We start from the raw sequence: 21358 nt of genomic DNA, 5'->3' as shown, positions 1-21358 counted from the left end.
GATTCAAAAATTAGGCAGAGTTTCGACCACTATAGATACTAAATTTTGTGAGATATGGAGAGAGCAAAGTTTGGGTTTGGTGTATCTAATTCCTTGCTCTATTTATAGGTGAGGTTTAGTAGAAGGTGAAAGGACACTCTTAATGGTCATAAAAGTCCTTAATCATGTCCATAATGATAATTGATGATGGGAGTTTCATGGTTTGTCCTTTGGCTTTCCAACTTCTTGAGTTAATGCCAACATTAATTGAGATAATTAATCTTACATAACTCTTGGTATAATTTCTTTTGAAATTGCATGCACATAAATTTCTTGATCTTTACATTCCACCCTCCTTATTTGAAGTTTCGTCCTCGAAACTTAAATCGTGGTCTCCAACTAATGTATTTCAAGAATTCCTCCATGATTTGCTAAATTAGATATGTTTTATCTAAAAATAGGTTTCAATGATATATCAAAACAAAATTTATTAATTTTCATATAATTCAAAAGGAAAGGTTGGAGTACAATCTAACGAAAAATAGAATATCGATGACATCCTAATCTACGATTTCTCCATCTATAGGTTCTTCATTTGCTCCTTCACTCGTGCATTCACTAACTGCTGCAAGTTCTCCATTTGGCCTTGTAAATTGACAACTTGAGTAGCCAAATTTTGGCTATCAACTCCCAATTGATTCACCTGGTTTTCCATTGATTGTCTGTATGCATTAAATTCCTGTTGGAGTTGATCTTTTAATTGTTTTGCGATCTTATAATGATCACACCACGCTTCAGCAGTTGTCAACATTTGGAGTCCATACTTTTGCGCCTCTTGCAACTCTTCCTTGTAATCCTTGAGTTGTTTTTCCGCAAATCTTTTATCAAAAGCGAGTTGGCTCGCTTCTCTTTGAAATTTGTCCCTAGCCTCCTTCAACTCATCCTTGTCACGGAGCAAACTCGCGATAGTACTCTTGAGTTGCTCAATTTCATTTTCGAGACCCCTAAATGCGTTGGCTTGGTTTGCCATGTTCTCGAAAGTGAGCTTGAGGAATAGGATGGGGCTTGCTCGAAATTTTGGGTAAAATTGTTGCTTGGTGTGCTTTCTTTCATCTATAAAAGTGATTTATATAGGTGCCTAAGGGAGACTAATTTGGTAGGATAATAATATTGATTTGAATGACCTTGATTCATGCCTAAATTGAGTTCAAATCTTCCTTGGAGTATGACCATAATCATCTCCCAATTCTTGATTGAATTTGATCAAGGATTATGAGAATATAAAATTCCATTTTCAAATTAACTAACTATAATTCGAAAATATGGTATAAGGAGGTTCAAAATTGGAAATCATTGTCTTCCAAATTAAGAAAATAAAAATGGATTGGAATGATCATTTAATCGGGTTATTAAATATATTTTATAATTGAAAATCTTGAAGATATTCATGTGAATTGGAAGCCTAAGAAATCAAGGAAATTAGCAAAATTAGAGTTTCTATCCCAAAAATTATTGTCGTGTTATTCCGATGATATATCCTTGAAATCAAAATATATTCTTGGAACAAAATGAATCTGAACAAAGGCATAGCAAATGAATGCATAACGAATCATAAGGTACTTTCAAATGAAGCATAACAAAGGATTCATGTGGAACGAAACATATACGGAGTCAAAGGACATAAAACAAACAGTGTACGATCAAAACTTAAAACGGATACTTGGTGATTTCAAACAAGAATAAGCCCAAACAAAGATTTCGATGGTTTCTTAGAATAATGCTTAGAGAATCAAAATGAACAAAAAGAGTCCAATAGAAACAAGACTCAATGATTTTCATCGAATTGAAACAAAGATGGCTTAAAGAAACAATAACCCACTTACCTGATTCCCACAAAAATTGAAGTATATCGGATCTTTGGTCAGAACCCTAACTCAAAATTGGATGACACCTCGATCAGGACTTTCAACAGCACTCTTGATCGACTACTTGCTTTGAACACAAGCTACTCCAGATTCAAAAATTAGGCAGAGTCTCGACCACTATAGATACTAAATTTTGTGAGATATGGAGAGAGCAAAGTTTGGGTTTGGTGTATCTAATTCCTTGCTCTATTTATAGGTGAGGTTTAGTAGAAGGTGAAAGGACACTTTTAATGGTCATAAAAGTCCTTAATCATGTCCATAATGATAATTGATGATGGGAGTTTCATGGTTTGTCCTTTGGCTTTTCAACTTCTTGAGTTAATGCCAACATTAATTGAGATAATTAATCTTGCATAACTCTTGGTGTAATTTCTTTTGAAATTGCATGCACATAAATTTCTTGATCTTTACAATCTTCTTTAGACCATTTCCACTTGTAGTCTTGTTTAAGTTTTACCTGGAGAAGTTTTCTGATTTCTGCAAGTTTCTTAATGTAATTTCCAGAGTAAGTTAATAATCCTAAAAATCTTCTTAATTGATCCTTATCCTTGATTTCACTAGAAAAATCGTGGATTTTCTTAAGTATATGCTGTTGTAAACAATGTTTTCCATCTTCTATTTGTAATCCTAAATAATTTATTTTTGTTTTAAACAATTGTGCTTTCTTTTAAGAAAGTATAATTCCATCTTTATGACAAATTTCTAACACTGTCATGAGGTCTTTATAATGTTGTTCTAATGTTTTTGAATAAATTAATATGTCATCCATGTAAACACAACAAAAATCTACATATGATTTAAAAGATTCATCCATATATCTTTGAAAGATTCCTGGTGCTTGTTTAAGTCCGAAAGGTAATACAGTCCATTGATACTGTCCTTTTGGACAACTGAATGCTGTAAGTAATTGTGTTTGTGGTTCTAGCTGAATTTGCCAGAATCCTGATTTACAATCTAAATTGGAAAAATATTTCATTTCTCCTATATAGGATAGTAAATCATTCTTATTTGGGATATAATATCCGTCCATAATTGTTGCTTTATTCATTTTCCGACAATCAATTACCATTCTTTTCTTATCAGTATCTTTTTTACTGACATAAAAGGCTGGTGAAGAGTGTGGACTCTTACTAGGGATGATTATCTTAAGTTTTAATAATTCTTGAACCTCTTTTTCAAATATTTTTACATCATCCATGTTACATCTTCTTGGTGCTTCACGAATTGTGATATTAGGGTCTTTGAGTTTTATTGAAGCAATAAATTGTTTTATTTTCTTAATTTTGTCCTGAGAATTTTCATAATAAATATCATGAAATTTCTTCATGATTTATTTTTCAGGATTAATCGTTAAAATATTTTCTATTTTAAGCTCTATTGGATTTGTATTTCGTTTATGAAAATTCTTCGTAAATCCTTCATTTCCTACACGAAATGCTGTTCGTATTTTAGGAATGTAAATCATTGATGATCCTTTGTTTAAAGTTATGTGATCTTCAAATTGTGTAAAAGGGAGATATTTTCTTAAAAAGTTATTTCCTATTATAATGTCCATTCCTGATTCTATTTGATATATAATGGGTATTACAAATTTTGTTTCTTCGATTTCTATTTTTAATTTTTCTGCTACTGTATCAAACATTATTATTGATACATCTCCTATTCGGACTTTTAATCCTTTATCATATTTCTTCCAATAATGATTTGGAAGTATATGTTTACTTCCTAAACACATACTTGCTCCTGTATCAACATAAGCATGTATATGATATGGTTTATGTTCTTTAATTTTAATTTGAATTTTTATATAAATACTATTTGGATTTGTTTTGTTTTTATTATCCATTCTCTCAACATTTTTTTTGTAGTGATTTATGAGGATTTTTAATAGATAAGGGTAGAATTGATATTTTTAAACAAAATATTCTCTTTCCAGGGAGTAGAAAATAAATTTTTATGGGTTAGATATTAAAATGTAAGTTGAAAATAGGTTTGGGTATTGATTGCAAATTTACCCTACTTAAAACATTCTAGCTAGTTAGTCAAAATAATTTTTTTTGCAACATTAAAAATTAATATTCATAATAATTACGGATATATACTTAATTTTAATCCAGTTATTCTACAGGAGATTAATTGCATAAAATTAACACAAAGTTCAACTTATATATATGTCTTCACACAATCACACATTAATTAGGAAATTACAAAGGATAAAAAGAATATTAAGTTGAACACAAAAGACAGTGCATAAATAAAACTGTAATTTTGTTTTCTTACCGATTAAACATATATATATGGTATTTTTTTTTAATAAAAAACCCTGAAATCCTGAAATTGATAACGTGGACATGCAATTTTAAATGAGATCTCCAAATTAACTTGAGTGCACGTTGGTCGTTCGAATTTCATGGCAGGCCGGTGTCTTCTTCGTCTTGGAAGTCATATTGGTTCTGGTATCCTCCAATGGAATCTTCACCGTTAAACTCAAACGTGTTTTCACTGTCACTGTACTGTTGATTCCTTGCTCGAACACCACCGTTCAATCTCGTATACGGATGGTTACTGTTGTATTTCTCAGAATTAACATCATAATAATATTTCCCACTTTCCAGGGATCTCGTATCACTCATGCCTTGCGGCTGATACCTGTTAGTTTCGCCGCCATTGTTGAAGTACTTGTTGTCGCTGTTAAAACTGCTGCCACCGCCGTAGTAATTACTATTGTAGTTGTTTCTGTTGTTTGCTGTTTTGGTGGTGGGGTAGCTTCTGTATTCTGCTTCTTCTTCTTCTTCTTCTTCTTGCTGTGTGTTGGGGTAGTTATTGCTGTTTTCGTAATTCGTAGACGAAGGGGAGTCGCCTGTATCTTCTGGTTCGGTGACATAGGCTACGGGATTGTAGTTCTTGGGGCGGTACTTGTTGAGGGGTTGTGTAGATTCCACGTCACCGGGAACGGTGGTGGCGGCGGAGGAAGGAGGGAGTTTGGTGGATTCTTGGCCGTAGCCATTCTCGTTTTCGGGGAGGAAATCGGGTTCTTGTTGTTGCTGATTGCTCAGGGGATGTTCTTCGTGTGGATCAAGAACATTGTTGTTGGTAGCTGTCTCGTGCATGAGTGAAATGCAGTGAGGATAAGAGGGTGAGGAGGAGGAAGGGAAGCAGATGTTTGGCTGAAAAGGAAGCCATTGGATCGAAAGATAGCTAGCTTGTATAATGTTGTGGGAGTACTCTCATGCTTCTTTCTCTCTTTATATAGAGAGGTTTATATAGAGGATTTACGAGATGGAGTACTTTCTTGGGGCTAGTGGGAATGGGGTGATAGGATGTTGTTTTTTATTTAATTTTCAACTTACTTTTGTTGCTAACCGGGGTACCTATAGAGAGTAGTATTTATTGATTATATATGTTTTCATTTTAATAAAAATTGCATGCGTTTTTTAATTGAGTAAAGGAATGGGTGTATATTTCATAAAACTTCAATCCAAATATAATCAAGACAATAGTTTCGGATGAATTATAGAGTTATCGAAAAATTACATGAGATATTAGTAAGTGTTATGCTAAAATTAATTCCCATTTATATGCATTGGCTGTTGGCATTACTCTCGCCCTCCATACTGAATCCTACAGGCAATAATGTTTCAAGTTTGTTTATATTACTTTTTGAAGATCATGGTAGGTGTTTTTAAAACATTGTAATTTCTTCTCATAATATGTTACAAATATGCTAAAAAAATTTCCAGTTAGTGTACTAGCATAATGCAATATAATTTATAAACCCAAATTGTATTATGTATGAAGGCCAAATAGTTGTTGTGTCCCGCGCGCGGTATTCTTTGTTAGAGTATATTCAAGAAATTTACACTAAACAATAATAATAATAAATATTTCAAGGTAGGTTATGTATAATCCAAGCATAGTCTCTTGACCAAAGCAGGGAAATAAAAATTAAACAAAAAAAGGATGAGAAATGTGGAAGGATTTTGCCGGTTCATTATGCGTGGATTGAGGAGTGGGTGGGACATGAATTATAGAGCACTGAGTGCACAAGACATGCCCCCTGCAAATATTATTATTTAATAATATTGAAGGTCACACCAAACGTATATTATATAGGTTCTGGTTTGACCGGCGAAATGACTTTTTTGCACTTTGTCAACAACTTCACGCTGGTTCTTTCTTGGGCTTCGTGAAAATCTTGCGCGATTAGCGCCATTCATTCACGATTTAAATCAATATTTTAATCCTCTTTTGTGTTTCCATTTTCTTTTTCTCCCCTATAGCTAGTAAAATACAATGTCACTGCTCACACTGCAAATTGCAACCATTTTTCTTTTTAAGATTTGAGAACAATCGAAACATAATTACAATTAAACCGCAGATGATAAAGAGAGAGAGCCCTTTGGATCATACATGTCGATCAATAGGATAGAAAGAGATAATAAAATCATATATAGCACATACATATATTTGATCAGAAAGCCAAGAAACACATATATGGCGAGGTGTCATCCATCATATGGAATGGGATCCCACAACAAAGAACAACAACATATTACGTAAAAGAATGGGAATCCAGGGGTTGACATTACTCCCGAGGCGTTTCCTAGTGAATCTTTTCCACACATATTCTCTTTTTTCTTCCTCGCTCCACCGTGCTTCCTCCACTCCCTTGGCCAGGACCAGCGGTGGGGGGAGTTGAAAGGGGCATCTGGAGCGCCACGAAGTCTGGTGAATCCCCGGTCTCGATATCCTTTCAAAGAAACGAGAGATGACCCATTTCAGCAGCGGCGGAGGCAAGGAGGCGGAGGATTGGTGGCAAAGGAGATAAGGTGGGTAGTCCCAGTTGAGATAGCAGGGTATTTGTGGGCTATGAATAGCTGGGAATGAAGTGGCGGCGAGTTTGTCGGGGTGGTCCGAATATGAGTCAACGCATTCATCTTTTGCTCCCAGCTAATGTTCTCATTGAACATTTCATCCTACCCCATGGGTTTTACCCTATGTGATACATAGAAATACATGATTAGTCAAATTATGTCGGCCCCACATAATTATTGTGAGGCCTCCATGATTGGACCAATGAAAGAGTTCCACCTACCCCATGAGGTAATGCCCATGGGATAGGATCGAACAAACCGTTCTCCATATTCTCACTGTGGTTGGATTTTTAACATGAAACATCGTCAGCTTCTCGTAGCCATTACGATTGAGATAATTAATTTATTTTGGAGGATGAGATCCTTCAATAACAACCGAAACTCCAGCCAGGGGCCGAGCTAGAATCAAGTAAATCATGCTGATGAAAGGTGCTAATCTCTATTTTTAGCTGGTTGGACTTGGCAGGTGGAAAATATTTCGCTAAAAATTTAACCGCCATATCCTCCCAAGCAGTGATGCTTGGCTAGCGGCAGCAACAACTGCAACCAGCTTCGTGCATGATCCTTGAGAAAAAAAAAAAAACAAGCGTAAATGTATAATATACTCAGGCACACCATTCATCTTTACCGTATCAGTAATCTCCAAGAAGGTGCGCAGGTGTAGAGGTGGATTTTCGGTATACCGTATCTAAAATATTGGTATGAAAAAAATTCATACAAATACCGATATCGAAATTTCGAAATTTTGGTATGAAAAAAAATCCATATTGATACCGTATAGATACTGAAAAAAATTCGATATACCAAAAAAATGTCTAAAAATCGATAAAATTTCGGTACGGTATCTCGAAAAGTTGGTATTTTAGTTAGGTATCCCAGCCCTACGCAGGTGTAGATGATGATCAGCAGTTTTACTTCCATTAAACTGGTTCTGTTGAACCATGTTAATCAAAGCCAACTTCAGTTCAAAATTGTTTGCATTTATCGTCCCTCGAGCGATTCCAGAATAGTGAACCTCGATCGTCAGCCGAAAGTGATATCTGATTGGCACCAAGGGAGCTTGATTTTCTTCAGCCATATTTTGTTGTTCTTATCTTCTAGCTCTTCTCAAAGCACGTGCAGTTCGTTCGATTTCTGGATCAAAAAGTAAAGAATTCCGCTTTGAGATCTTCTCATAAACTGCAATGAAGAACAACAGAAATCAATTAAAAACTTAAACTAAAATAAATTAAAACTCTAAATTAAAACTTAGAATAATTGATAACAAGACTAAACAAAATCAAAAATTACTCCCTGCAACGACGCTAAAAAACTTTTTGCGATATTTGTGCCCGCAAGTGCACGGTGTCAAGTTTTAATATAGTGATAAAAAGAGTATCGTTTCCACGAGGAGTAAATTAAAAATATTCAATGCTTGTAATTAAAATAGTCCTTATTTTATTTAAAAAATTAATTTTTAGAAGATTTGCAGCAAAATAAAAATAAGCAAAGGAATTTTTAGCACGCTCACAATTCTAAAAGAAATATCAATCAGAGAAAAAATGGTCTAGTGGTTTAGATTTCACTTGGTTTCAACAACAATCACTCCTAAATAATTTATTTTCATGAATTTCATTCAATCAATAGCCAAGAACACTTAGATTATTCTATTTCCCTATTCCGAGCAACAAATAGATTATATCAACTATAATTTAATTCCAATATCCCTATTAAAAATCTACTTGTAGTGATCTATGCAAAACAATGTTCTTTTTAAAGCTCTGTTAAAATTATATCCTCTCTCGAGCTATATAAACAATTAACAGTATTATTTCTATTGGTCCTATTCAAAATCTCTCTCCAGAGTGCCAAATTTCAAATAAATATTATAATTCAGTTATTAATCAAGTAATTGAATAGACATTCAAATCTAGAAAACAATTACTCTAGAGGAACTCAATTCAATAAAATCAAAAATTTATGAAAGTGTCTACACTAGGTTCCATCTGACCTCTAGACTCTAAAAATTTAGTTTATAATAAAATTTTGATAAAAATAATTCATTTTCAGAAAATTAAACATCAAATAATAATTTAATAAATAAAGATAGAAAACAAATCCGTCGTCGGTCTTCTATGTCCAGTCGATCGATCTCCGTATTTTTTCTTCATGATAAACACAAATTCCTCTTCAGAAATTCACGATCAAATTCTTCAATCTTTTTCTCTGATATGCGTGTGGCGGTTCTCCCCATTGTTCTGACTTCAGACTCCTTTTTATATCGTGCAAATAAAAGCCCATTAAAAAGCCCAAAGTTTCCTTGCTGACAATTTTAAAACATAAATCTTGAGCGACGGGGCGGGCGTTCAAAGCTACTACGCGGGCGCGCATCAAGCTCGCAGATTTAATTCTTCAACAACACGGAAATAGTGCGATAGCACTTTTTTAAGCGCGATAGCGCATGAATAAGCGTGATCTTATCTACTTTAGCGATGTATTTTCTTTAGCGCTATAAACAAGCGCTGATTTCTTCTCTTTCTATTCTTTTCTTTTTCGTTCTCTTTATTCTTCTTATTTTCTTTTCTTCACAGCTTCTTCTTTTCTTCATTTTTACTCTTTTCTCAACACAATCTTACTAATTCCCCTACAAGCACAAAAATAACAAAACTTGCGCATAAATTTGCTCGAAACAAACAATAAACCATTAAAATCATAATCAAATTAAGTGTATAAAATACATTTACCAGTATTCTTGACTATTAATTGAAATGAATTCTTGAAAATAAATTATTTAGGAGTGATTGTTGTTGAAACCAGGTGAAATCTAAACCTCTAGACCATTTTTCCTCTAATTGATATTTTTTGAAAATTGTGTGTGTGCTATCAAAAAATCCTCTGATTATTTTTATTTTTCTGCAAATCTTATTATCATTAATTTTCTAAATAAAATTAAGATTATTTTAATTACAAGTACTGAATATTTTCACATTACTCTTCGTGAAAACGATACTCTATTTATCACTATATTAAAATTTGACAACGTTCACTTGCGGGTACAAATTTCGCAACAACCCACATTTTGATGAAAACCATAAGACTTTATAGCTTCATCAAATTTGATATTTCATGATCTATAAGCATGCTTAAGTCCATAAATGGATCTTTGCAGCTTGCAGAATTTCTGCTCTTGGCCTTTAACTATGAAACCCTCTAGTTGTTCCATAAAAATGGTTTCCTCAAGATGGCCGTTCAAGAACGCCGTCTTAACATCCATTTGTCATACCTCATAATCATAATTTACAACAATGGATAAAAGAATCCGCATAGATTTCAACATGGCAACCGGAGAAAAAGTATCCTCATAGTCTACTCCTTCCCTTTGGGTAAAACCCTTTGCCACTAACCTAGCTTTGAAAGTCTTTAATTTCCCATCGGGTCCTCTCTTTTTCTTGTAGATCCATTTGCAACCAATAGGCTTAACACCTTCAGGTTGATCTACAAGTATCCAGACTGAATCCGAGTACATGAACTCCATTTCCAGTTTCATGGCTTCTTGCCATTTTCTTGATCAACATCAAGCATTGCCATCTTATATGTCAATGGATCATCGTCACCTCCATCAGTAACTGCAACTTGTGCTTCTCCTTCTTCACGATAGCAAATAGGTAATCTTATTTCCCTTTCAATACGTCGTGGTGGAGGTGGTGGAGTTGGAACTTGAGTATTGGTCTCCACTATTTGTTGTTCAACAACTCTTGTTGGTATGAGGCTAATCTCATCAGCCAGCAACTCTTCTGGAACTACTTTACTTCTGGGTTTGAAGTCTTTCATATAGTTATGCTCAAGAAAAGTAGCATTTGTCGATACAAATACTTTGTTTTTGGTAGCACTATAAAATAAACCTCCTCTTGTTCCCTTAGGATAGACCACAAAAATACACACTTCTGAACGAGGTTCCAATTTTCTAGTATTTCCTTTCAGCACATGTGCTGGACACCCCCATATGCGAATGTGTCTCAAACTAGGTTTGTGACCATTCCACAACTCTAGGGGAGTTTTAGGAATTGATTTAGATGGAACAATATTCAAAATGTATACAGCTGTTTGTAGTGCATAACCCCAAAATGAGTTAGGCAAAGAAGAATAACTTAACATTGATCTCATCATGTCAAGCAGTGTTTGATTTTTTCTTTCGGCCACACCATTTTGTTGTGGTGTCCCAGGTGCAGTGAGCTGTGATAGTATTCCATTGTCATGAATCAAGTGGTCTTTGAATTCATAATCCATGTACTCTCCTCCTCGATCAGATCGAAGAATCTTGATTGATTTGCTTAGTTGATTTTCTACTTCAGCACGAGATTGTTTGAACTTTTCAAAAGATTCGAACTTTCTTTGCATTAGAAATGCATATCAATATCTAGAATAATCATCAATAAATGCGATGAAATATTCGTAGCCTCCTCTTGCTTTGACATTCAAAGGTCCACATACATCAGAATGTATAATTTTTAGAGGTGCCTTCGCTCTTTCAACTTTTGCCAAAAATTATCTTTTGGTCATCTTTCCTTCAAGACAGGACTCGCAGACTGATAGAGAGCCAACGTTTAACTCCTTCAAAGGACCATCATTTACTAGTTTTTCTATCCTTTCTACATTAATATGACCAAGTCTTAAATGCCACAAAAAAGTGTCATTATTTTCATGAGAAATCTTCCTTCTTTTAGGGGTTGGTTCAGCGACTTTGAGCATTTCAGTTTGAAGTAAATTATGTGAAGTTGGTTAATGAAATATAAACCATTCTCAACATAACCAGAACAAATATTCATACCATTCTTATTATTTGAAATAGAATCAATCTCAAAAGAAACAAAAATAAATTGTTCATGCAACTTGTAAACTTAAATCAAATTGCGTTGGAAACCGGGAATAAAGTAAAAATTGTTCAAAAGTAAAAAAATATCATTCTTAAATGACAGTCGCATTGTCCCAACTTCCGTCACTGACAATCTTTCCCCACTACCCACTCTCATCATGAAAGCTCCCTCTTCAAGATCCTTGGACGACTCCAACATCTGCAAAGAAACAAAAACATGGTTAGATGCACCTGAATCAATTATCCAGCTTGAGAAATCATTCTCAACAAAGCATGCTTCCATGACTAATAAATCTAATTTACCTTGTTTTTTCTTTTATTTCAGCTTATCAAGGTACTTCTTACGGTTCCTTTTCCAATGAACATCCACATTGCAATGGAAACATTTTCTTTTTGGTTTAGGTTCAACACATTTCCCTTTATTCTTTTGGATCTTTTTCTTGCCTTTAAACTTTCTCACATTTTTCTTCTTTGTATTCTTAGAAGAAGAAGCCTTTCCCATAGCCACATTGGCTTCAACAACATTTGCCTTGCCATTTTTGTAATCAATCAGAGATTCATAAATTTGTAGCTCATTCAGGAGTTGTGTCATGTTATAGACCCTATGATTCATCACATAGTTTGTCCTGAATTGGAGAAAGGCAGAAGAAAGTGTCTCCAAGATCATGCCAACTTGAGTTTTTTCATCAATGTTCGCACCATTGATTTCACCATCATTGAAATGATTAATCAGTTTCAATACATGCTCACGGACTGAAGAACCATTCTTCATCTTGCAGTTCATAACCACTTTCACAGCTTCATGGCGTGCTTGTTCAGATGGACATGCATCCAAACATTTTATATAGAGATTCTATGATCCCTTTAGCAGTCTCTAAGGCTTCATATATGCTTAGCTCTAAGAACTTCATTCATCAAAGCTAACAGATAGCAACGTGCCTTATTGTTTGCAACAATCCAATTGTTATAAGCTTGTGAGACAGTCCTTGAAGCATTGGCTGGAGGTGCTGGAGGACAATCCTCCTTGAGGACAAAATGGTAACTTTCATTGATCAATAGAATATTCATGTTGCTTTTCCATTTAACGAAATTTTCACCAGTCAAAATTTCAGATGAAAGAAGAAGAAGGATAGGATTTGTCATACTTGCTGAAAAAAATGAGAAATATTTTCAATATATATGAATGCATAAATATCATTAACAATTAAAGATAGAGTAGATATAATGCATAAGAGCACATGATAATACACAAAACATGTTTACTCAAAGTTTAAGGAATTATAATCACCACAATTAAATGCATCCGTAGGGTAGGTCAAAAATTGCTAATTATAATGAGATCACTTTCTCAATTAATCAATGCTATCTAAAATATCTCATATTTCTAGCATATCATAATTTCCTATAAAATTTAGTCAAGAAATAATTTAAAAAATATAAATTATTTCTTTATGATGTAACCTACCGTATCAGATTTTAAAACTTAATTTAGAAATTGCCTCCGTAGGATATGTCAATACTAAAATAGATTTTAAAATATTATCTCATGGAAGACAACCTTGCTATTGTAATTAGTAGACACCCTCCATAGGGACAAACATAATCAAAGCATCTCAAGGCACTACTAAAAACTCACGTTTTTGTTCAAACGGTGGAGACTGAAGGTTAATATTGTCATATTACCCGCTCCCACTCACCATTTTAAAAAAAATGTATTTTATTTATAAAATAACTCTTATTTTATAATATGCAGTGAATTTAAACATTTTAAACCACTTATAACAAAATAACCATTATTTTGTAAATTATCAATCACGTAATATTTTAAACAATTTAAAATTAAGGTAAAGCATATTAAGAATGCAAAAACAGACAAGAGGCAAGACAGGGAATGTAAAATAATAAAGAATAATACACATGCACCATGCCTATGTTGATAATAAATCAATCATCATGAAATATAGTATACTGCACACGAGGTACTAGAATCACGAAATAATTGAACAAAAAGTTTTAGATATGCAGAATAAAATTATAACTGGATAAAAAAAAGTTATTATAAAATCCAATATTATAAAATCACCATTAGATTATAATCTTGGATTTAAACATTTTAAACCACAAAGTTTTTATAATTTTAAAGATTTTAAAATTATAAATCGATGATGGCAATGAATGAAATTTAACAATTATATCCATTCATATATCCTTTTTGCATATCCAATGCAAAAACATATTATAATATCTCAATTTAATCTCATAAAATCCTGCAATATAAAAAACTTGATAAATATACAAACTAATCTAATTCAGTGCCTAAACCGAATATCAAGAAACAAAATCAGATTTAAAATCCGATTTAGAGGGTGTTTAGGAGAGCTTAAAAGCTCTTCCAAACAGCTTATAAGCTGTTTTAGAGCTTTTAAGCTCTCAAATTTTGTTTGGCAAAAATTTTTAAAAACAGCTTATAAGCTGTCAAAATAAATTGTTTGACAACTTATAAGCTGTTTTTAAAAAAGTAAGGGGGAGATACTTTTTTCAAAAAGATCTTATTTTAATATTCTATCTCTCTAAAATATCCTTGAATATTTTCATAAATCTCTATCATATCCTCCACTCATTAAAATATTATTTTTTAAAAAAATTACAAATCACATAAATTTTCTAAAGTAAAATATTAAAACAATTTTATTTTTTAATATATGTTTATTCTAAAACTATTTCCGTATGTGTATAATTCAAAATTTTATTTTCATAGAATTATACCCTTTTTGGTAATTTTGACAATAAAAAGATCTTATAATACCAAACATATCGACATCTTTAAGTTGTTTAAAATAAGTTTACTCAAACACTTTAACAGCTTATTTTTAAAATAAGTTCTAACAGCTTATAAGCTCGTAAAACAGCTTTTAAGCACTAGGAGCTTATAAGCTATTTTTAATAAGTTTAGTCAAACACACACTTAATAACTGATATGATTTTTATTTTATCATCTCACATGAGAAAATTAAATCATAAAAGATATTGTGAATAATTTGACTACGAAAATAAAATATGAAATATAAGTTTAAAACTTTTAAACTAAATCATTTAGCAAGACATACACATAAACATTCATAAACATAAATATACAAAACAAGTGGCATCGTACAAAAGTAATAGGAAAATTACTGGAGATGATGTCAATCTCAAAACCATACCTCATACTCCAACCACATATTTATCATTATAAACTAGCGACTGGGCACACGCGTTGCGTGTGTAACCTAATGCATAAATTTATATATGGATTTTGCTTTATAATTTTTTTTTTCTAAAGTATTATTTTTAGTCAGTACATTTTAATTTTCATATTCATGAGATATAAATGTACTCCATTTATTTGTACAATGAAAAAATATATATATCAATTTTAACAATGATAAGCATAAAAGTTTATAACAACGATAAGTCATAAGGTCAAATTTATTTGCAAACCATCACAATATTTAAAGTCTTTGGAAGAAATAGGGAAAAAGTAACTATGAAATTTTCACAAACGATTAATTTGCGACCAATATATGCACCAATCCTTCAATTATCAGAGTAACAAAAAAAATTGGTTCACAAAAAAAAAATAATGTAAACCAACATAAAACACAACCCGGTGATAAAAATCTATATAAAAAACCTAGTACCATTAGTCGTTTAAAATTCCAAATAACTGTGAATCAATTCTCTTCCAACATGGTTCGTCATTCTTGAATTTTAAAAAAGGAAAACATAAAATAATAATAAAATAAAAATATATGTAAAAGGTCATCAAACTAACGGTAAGTGAAGAGAGGGAGAATATTTTAAACCTGCGATATGAAGGAATTTGTTGCAAAAGGCCTATTATGCAAATTGGGAGTATAAAATGTCAAGGCAGTTGTAGTATCTCTCCATTTTATCACCCACGACCACTGAAGAAGAGTGGGAAATTTTTTTTTTTTTTTTTTGGACGGAAGAGGAGAGTTTTTGTAATAACTATGGGCCTATGGCCATACCAACCGTAGTGTCAATTTAATAAGAGTATCAACAAATCATCATACAAGTGTTTTAATTTTAACAGCCAATGAATTTAAAAATAGTTACCATTCTTTCGGTGATATCTTTAATTACTTTTCATCTTCTTCCAAGTTCATTAAAGGTACCTAAAAAACCAACACAAAATAAGTGAGTTTAATTTGAAAGAAAAATTCACTGTAAGTTAGCGTAGTCATAATTTTTAGCAAAAATATTGTTCTTTTTTACACATTCAATCGAACATTTAATGATTTATTTCTCACTAACAAAAAATGAGTATAAAATAACTATAACAATCTTGTCTTGGGGATATATTAGGAGAAAATTATTAAAAAATAATAGCCCCTATTTAAACACAATAAATAAAAAAAAATGTTTCTTATGTTTAAAATTCTAGAACGACCAAGTCATCCATCAGTAAATAATAGTGTGACCACGATACATTAAAATTCAAGCTTTGGTTAGCAAACAAAACTCTTACATGTTTAAAAATTTATTAATAAATTTTTTTTGGACAACATAATTGCTTATCATCCCATCAGAAGACATAAAATCTAGAAAACAACATAAAATTTGTGCACAAATTTTAGAATTTGACTGTGAGAAACTTATTTCCCATTGAGTTCGAAAGCAAGAGATGTGGAAGGTATTTCAGAGCATAAAGTTTGAAGATTTTGAAATGTTTCTAGGGTTAGAAAATTACCAAAACTGGCTTGCGAGATGATGAGAATATAATGGTAAACCGAGCCATACTTGAATCGCATCAGAATTATAGGAGGTAGAACGCTTTTATTATATTCTTCCAAGCACTGTTGGACCAGCATACCGCCGGCCAGGAACTCTTGTGAGAAAAGGAAGGAAGAAACCATATGTGAAACAAATGAAAGTGAGAAGTAAACTAAACAGACATACATAAATCTCTGCCCATGAAAAACACAGAAAAGGAAACCAAATCAACGCATTAACCAAAAGAAAACCATTTCAAACATAAACGATAATCGAACTAAAGCGACAAAACTAAGATCATATATATCGCAACCTATGAGTAATCAGAGCAACCGAATATGACATAAAAATTCAATACGATCATAATTCATGAAAAATTTCCGATTTAGTCAAAGGTCATGTACAAAATCGAGCAAAAATAAACAGCAAGGAGAGAAAAAAAAAACAAACAAAAAAAGGGAGATAACTTGAAGTAGTAAGTGAAGTTAGCATTTCGCAACCGTCCTGAGGCTGGAGGCTGGTAAGATTCCCAAGCTCTGCGCTGACACATGTAGTTCACCATTATTCACTGTAAAAGATTCGAATCTCCGAATTTCTCGCTCACTCTGCGAGTCCTTTGCTCTATTCTTATGTAGGTATCTGAATTCAATTGTCGCGTTCAAGCACGATGCGACATTGAGATAAAGTGGGACGGTTTTTTACCCACGTTTGTGAGAATAGGAGGCAAGTTTTAATTTTTTGATACCAATGCACCATATCCAATAAGTTAGTATTAGGCCCACATCTTTAATAGAATAGTAAGAGATACCATACAAAAAGCCAAATAAGGAAAAAATTCTGAATAGAGGTTACCTAACCACTCTGATAAGAATCATACATTCTGATCTTTTTCATTCCTTGGGAAAGCATGCCATTGTGCGATCATAATGCCCCAAATCCACACACAATCAATTGTTTTATTTAAAAAGGCTACAATAACGTGAAAAACACCATGTTTAACTGAGGTAGGAGTAAAAAGTGGATAATAAACAAACAATGACAGACAAAAGAGTATATAACTACAAATAGACATGATAGCTTCCAACGTGAAGAGCATAATTGGTTGTGAGAGCCTAGTAATAGTTTTCATTAACCTCAATCCTCAAGAAGAGTATGAAGCAATGAATTTGCAAAAAGATGTTGAAATTAAAAGCCAAAGGTATGTTCTGAGAAAATGTTCAATAGTATATAGCAAGAAACTTACTTGAATATTAAAAGGCTCACTTAATTTTCGATTAAATAGAAAAAATAAAATATGGTTGAATAATCATAGGTGTTTCACGTATTGGTATTGGTATGTGAGAATAAAGAGTTTTATAAAGCTAAAGAAGCCTTCTGAAACTCAAATTTTATTACAATTGAGTAAAACTAACATTCTGGAATAATATGTGCCATGGAAAGCTAAACTGTAAATAAATATATATACCTATCAATCGCAAATAGTATCCAGTGTGAGTCGCTCTAGATCACGGAATTCGTGGAGCAACACAAACTTATATCCATAAAACACGAAACATATATCACACATGAGAACAAACACCATAACTAAATAAACATTAATATAGATGGCAGAAACCGATTGGGGGTCTTTGGTGGATCCTGTGCGTTTGGATTTTTTTTTTGAACAGAGAAGTTCGCACTTTTTGGAGAAGATTGCAGACGTGTTGAAGGGGTTGGGAGATGTGATGTTGCAGCGGTTGAGTTTTTTTAACGGAGAACTTTTGTATAAATTCGTATAAAAGAAGGGTAAAATAGGAAAAATGTTTTGGTGTATTAAAGCCACACCAAAAACAGTTTTTAAAAGTGTCTCATGCTTAATATAATAGAAAGAAATACAATAAAAAATGGAACATGACCGTAATAGTTTTAAATAAAATATAATAAATCAATATAGATAATTGACCGCTAATATCATTTGTTGATTTCGTAAATCAAATTTCAAATTTTTGTAACGAAAATATGATATAGATCGAATTGTATAAAAACAATTTTCTTATCAAAATTTGTTTAACAATCAATATCTATATTAATTTAACATCAAATCAACTAAGAATAGAAAATATATCAATATGCACTATGAAGTATGCTTAAAATTGTTCACCCTATCGTATTCCCAATCTGTATATCTATATATATAGATATATATCTCTCTTCCTCAAATTTTTTGAGGAAAAAAAAAATATCTTTACGTATTATTTTATCTCAATTGGTTGAGATATGATCTCAACCATCTCATCTATTTCCTATAAAATTTAAACAAATATTTTGTTTAAAATTTAAAAATTACTTCCCTCAAAAGAGGGAAGTGAGGGACGTGTGATTGATGAGGAGCATGATATCCTCCACTCAATCTTTAGCATGATGGACGTAGCAACCAGAATATATTAGAACATGTTCAAAATCAAAATCAAAATCAAAATCAAAGCTACATAGCAATCAGAATGGGGCGATTGAACAACGCGATGCAACTCCTGATGCAACCGTTGTCAACCTGTTGTACAGAATGGCAACCAATGACGGCATGCACATTCGAGTTCTTGTCGCTTATTGTCTCATTTTCGCGGCCTTCACTATTGTTCCGATTGCCCTTATCTTTGAAAGGTGGGTTGCATTAATTAAGTAGATTCATCTCTGGAATACGGTCGGTCGATCCAGGCCAGTTATAATTTGCTTTTGTGATTTTGAGATTGAAATATTAAAGCATATATAATTATTTGTATAAATCTTAAATTAATTGCAGGAAAAAGAGGCCAAAATTGATTTGGAAAATTGGCTTTCAAATATTTCTTTCTGCGTTGTTTGGGTGAGTGCGTACATATTTTGTTTTCGTTTCTTTTACATTTTAAAAGTCGAAAATTAATTAAAAATATTTTTTTAATTTGAATATATTATGAATACTGCAGGGGATTGATGGCACAAAATTTATATGCGGAGAGTTCGGAACTGACCACGACCGACCGTATTCCAGAGATGAATCTACTTAATGCAACCCAATACCTTTCAAAGATAAGGGCGTTGCCATTCTGTACAACAGGTTGACAACGGTTGCGGCAATTTGCAGGAGTACCATCATCATTGTCGACTTCAGGAGTTACATCGCGTTGTACAATCGCCCCATTCTGGTTGCTACGTAGCTTTGATTTTGATTTAGATTTTGAGCAGGTTCTAATATATTATAACATATGATGAGAACCACCCAATGAACTTCATGTTCTGCGTCGGATAGATGTAATTTGTAGAGAAAATTATTGTGTATATATGGCGTACGTGGTGATATTTATAGAGAATGTTAGAGACATAAGCTTTTACATAGATATGGTAAATTAGTAATGAATTCGAAGTTGATGGCTGATTGTATATATATGGCGTGATGACATTTATGGTTTTTTTTTTTTTTTTTGGCTAGAAAAATGAAAAAGATAAAGAAAAAGAAGCCATTTATATGTATCTTGACAAAATTGAAATAATTATATTAAAAAAAATTTCCAAGATGGGGATTACGAAAACGAAGGTTTTCCTATTTCCGAATTAATATCAGAAATAGAAATTGTTATTTTAATTATGATTTCATTGATAGTAAGAGTTTTCAAACTTTGAATAAAATTTAAAAAATCGTAAATCCAAAACGAAAAAACAAAACACCGAACCGAAATGAAAATCAAAATTTGAAATTCGGATATAGATGTTGAAACTAATTCGTTCGGTTTCGGATTATATATTTCAAAACCAAAACCACAAAAAAAACCAATTTTTTTAAATTAATAATTTTATTTATATATTTATTTATACTAGTAAAAGTTACGTGTATCGCACGTAGTAATACTTTTTATTATAGATAAGTACTGTTATTAAATAAATGAGATAAGAATATTAATTAATGATTTTCATGATATTTAGTCAATAGTAAAATTTAATATAATACTCACCTCGTCCTATATATGTTGTCTTGTTTTAGTTTTCACATGAATTAAGAAAAATTTATAGGGAAAGTAAATTTTATATAAACTTTCTATTTTATCCCTATTTAATTTATTAAAAAATTATTGCACAATTTTCAAGGTGTAGTTAATAGGGGTATATTAGTAAAGATTGTAAAAAAAGGGGATAATTATTGACTATGCCCCTAAAGTTTCCTAACTTTCCCAAAAATATACTAACACATTTTTCGAGGCCAATTACGTCTCTCTTTTTATAAAAAAGTTCCCTGAAATGTCCTCCAAACTAAAAAGGTTCCCTGATATGTCCTCCAAACTAAAAAATTTCCTATACTATCCTTATTTTAATTTTTTTTCCCTTTGGCTCACAAAATGGTATCAAAGCCTAGGTAATTTTATTCAGACTTTATATTATTCATTAAATCATACTTTTCTTTGTTGAGAAGAGATTTTCAACAAACCATGGATTCAAACAAAAGTTTGAACCAGGAGGATTTCATTTATATGAAATCCTATGAACAAGTGAATCTATTTAAAATAGATTTTTTACAAAAATTAAGGAGGCTTAGGTCTTTTATGCTCTCTAAAGAAATTAAAGAATTATGATTTCTAATTCTCAATTTTTAAAGATCACACCAGATTCCTCTAAACTCTCCGGAGATCTTAGAGAAATTCAAAAGACGGTACAATATTACAGCAATCAGCTGTATGAGATACCTCGGAAAATGGACGAAATCCTTAAGAAACAAGAAGAAATTCTTGGAACTCTAAAGGATCTTCAAACCAAAATCACAAATCTAGAACACTCTTCTGGTTCTAGAAAGGGAAATACAGGAGGAAAACTACCACTCTCATTTGGTACCGAACCTCTGTTACATCAGAAAGGTAAAACCAAAATGGTTCAAAAACCTTTAACTGATGATGAAAGGATGATTAATCTTATAAAAGCAGTATCAGAGAAAAACACTTTCTGATGAC

At 32.3% G+C, this 21358-nt stretch overlaps 1 protein-coding gene, 1 long non-coding RNA gene and 1 pseudogene across 2 annotated transcripts; 1 reads left to right on the top strand and 2 right to left on the bottom strand.

The window, feature by feature from the left end:
- Window positions 1-4190: 4190 nt before the first annotated feature.
- Window positions 4191-5087, bottom strand: LOC140867591 (uncharacterized; annotated as a pseudogene).
- A 5213-nt stretch (window positions 5088-10300) lies between these two features.
- Window positions 10301-12414, bottom strand: LOC140867690 (uncharacterized). The gene is made up of 3 exons (XM_073272733.1): window positions 11976-12414; window positions 11732-11861; window positions 10301-11147 (listed from the first exon to the last, which is right to left on the bottom strand). Exons 1-3 carry the CDS (start codon window positions 12412-12414, stop codon window positions 10301-10303), a joined length of 1416 nt encoding a protein of 471 aa, XP_073128834.1.
- A 6337-nt stretch (window positions 12415-18751) lies between these two features.
- LOC140867619 (uncharacterized) lies at window positions 18752-19877 on the top strand. The gene is made up of 3 exons (XR_012145205.1): window positions 18752-19046; window positions 19186-19248; window positions 19349-19877. It is a non-coding gene; the product is annotated as an uncharacterized lncRNA (long non-coding RNA).
- The last annotated feature ends 1481 nt before the right edge of the window (window positions 19878-21358 follow it).

This window comes from Henckelia pumila, chromosome 4 (genome assembly GCF_033568475.1).
Source record: "Henckelia pumila isolate YLH828 chromosome 4, ASM3356847v2, whole genome shotgun sequence".
In the NCBI taxonomy this organism is placed as follows: Eukaryota; Viridiplantae; Streptophyta; class Magnoliopsida; order Lamiales; family Gesneriaceae; genus Henckelia; species Henckelia pumila.
This window is presented reverse-complemented; position numbering and strand designations above follow the sequence as displayed.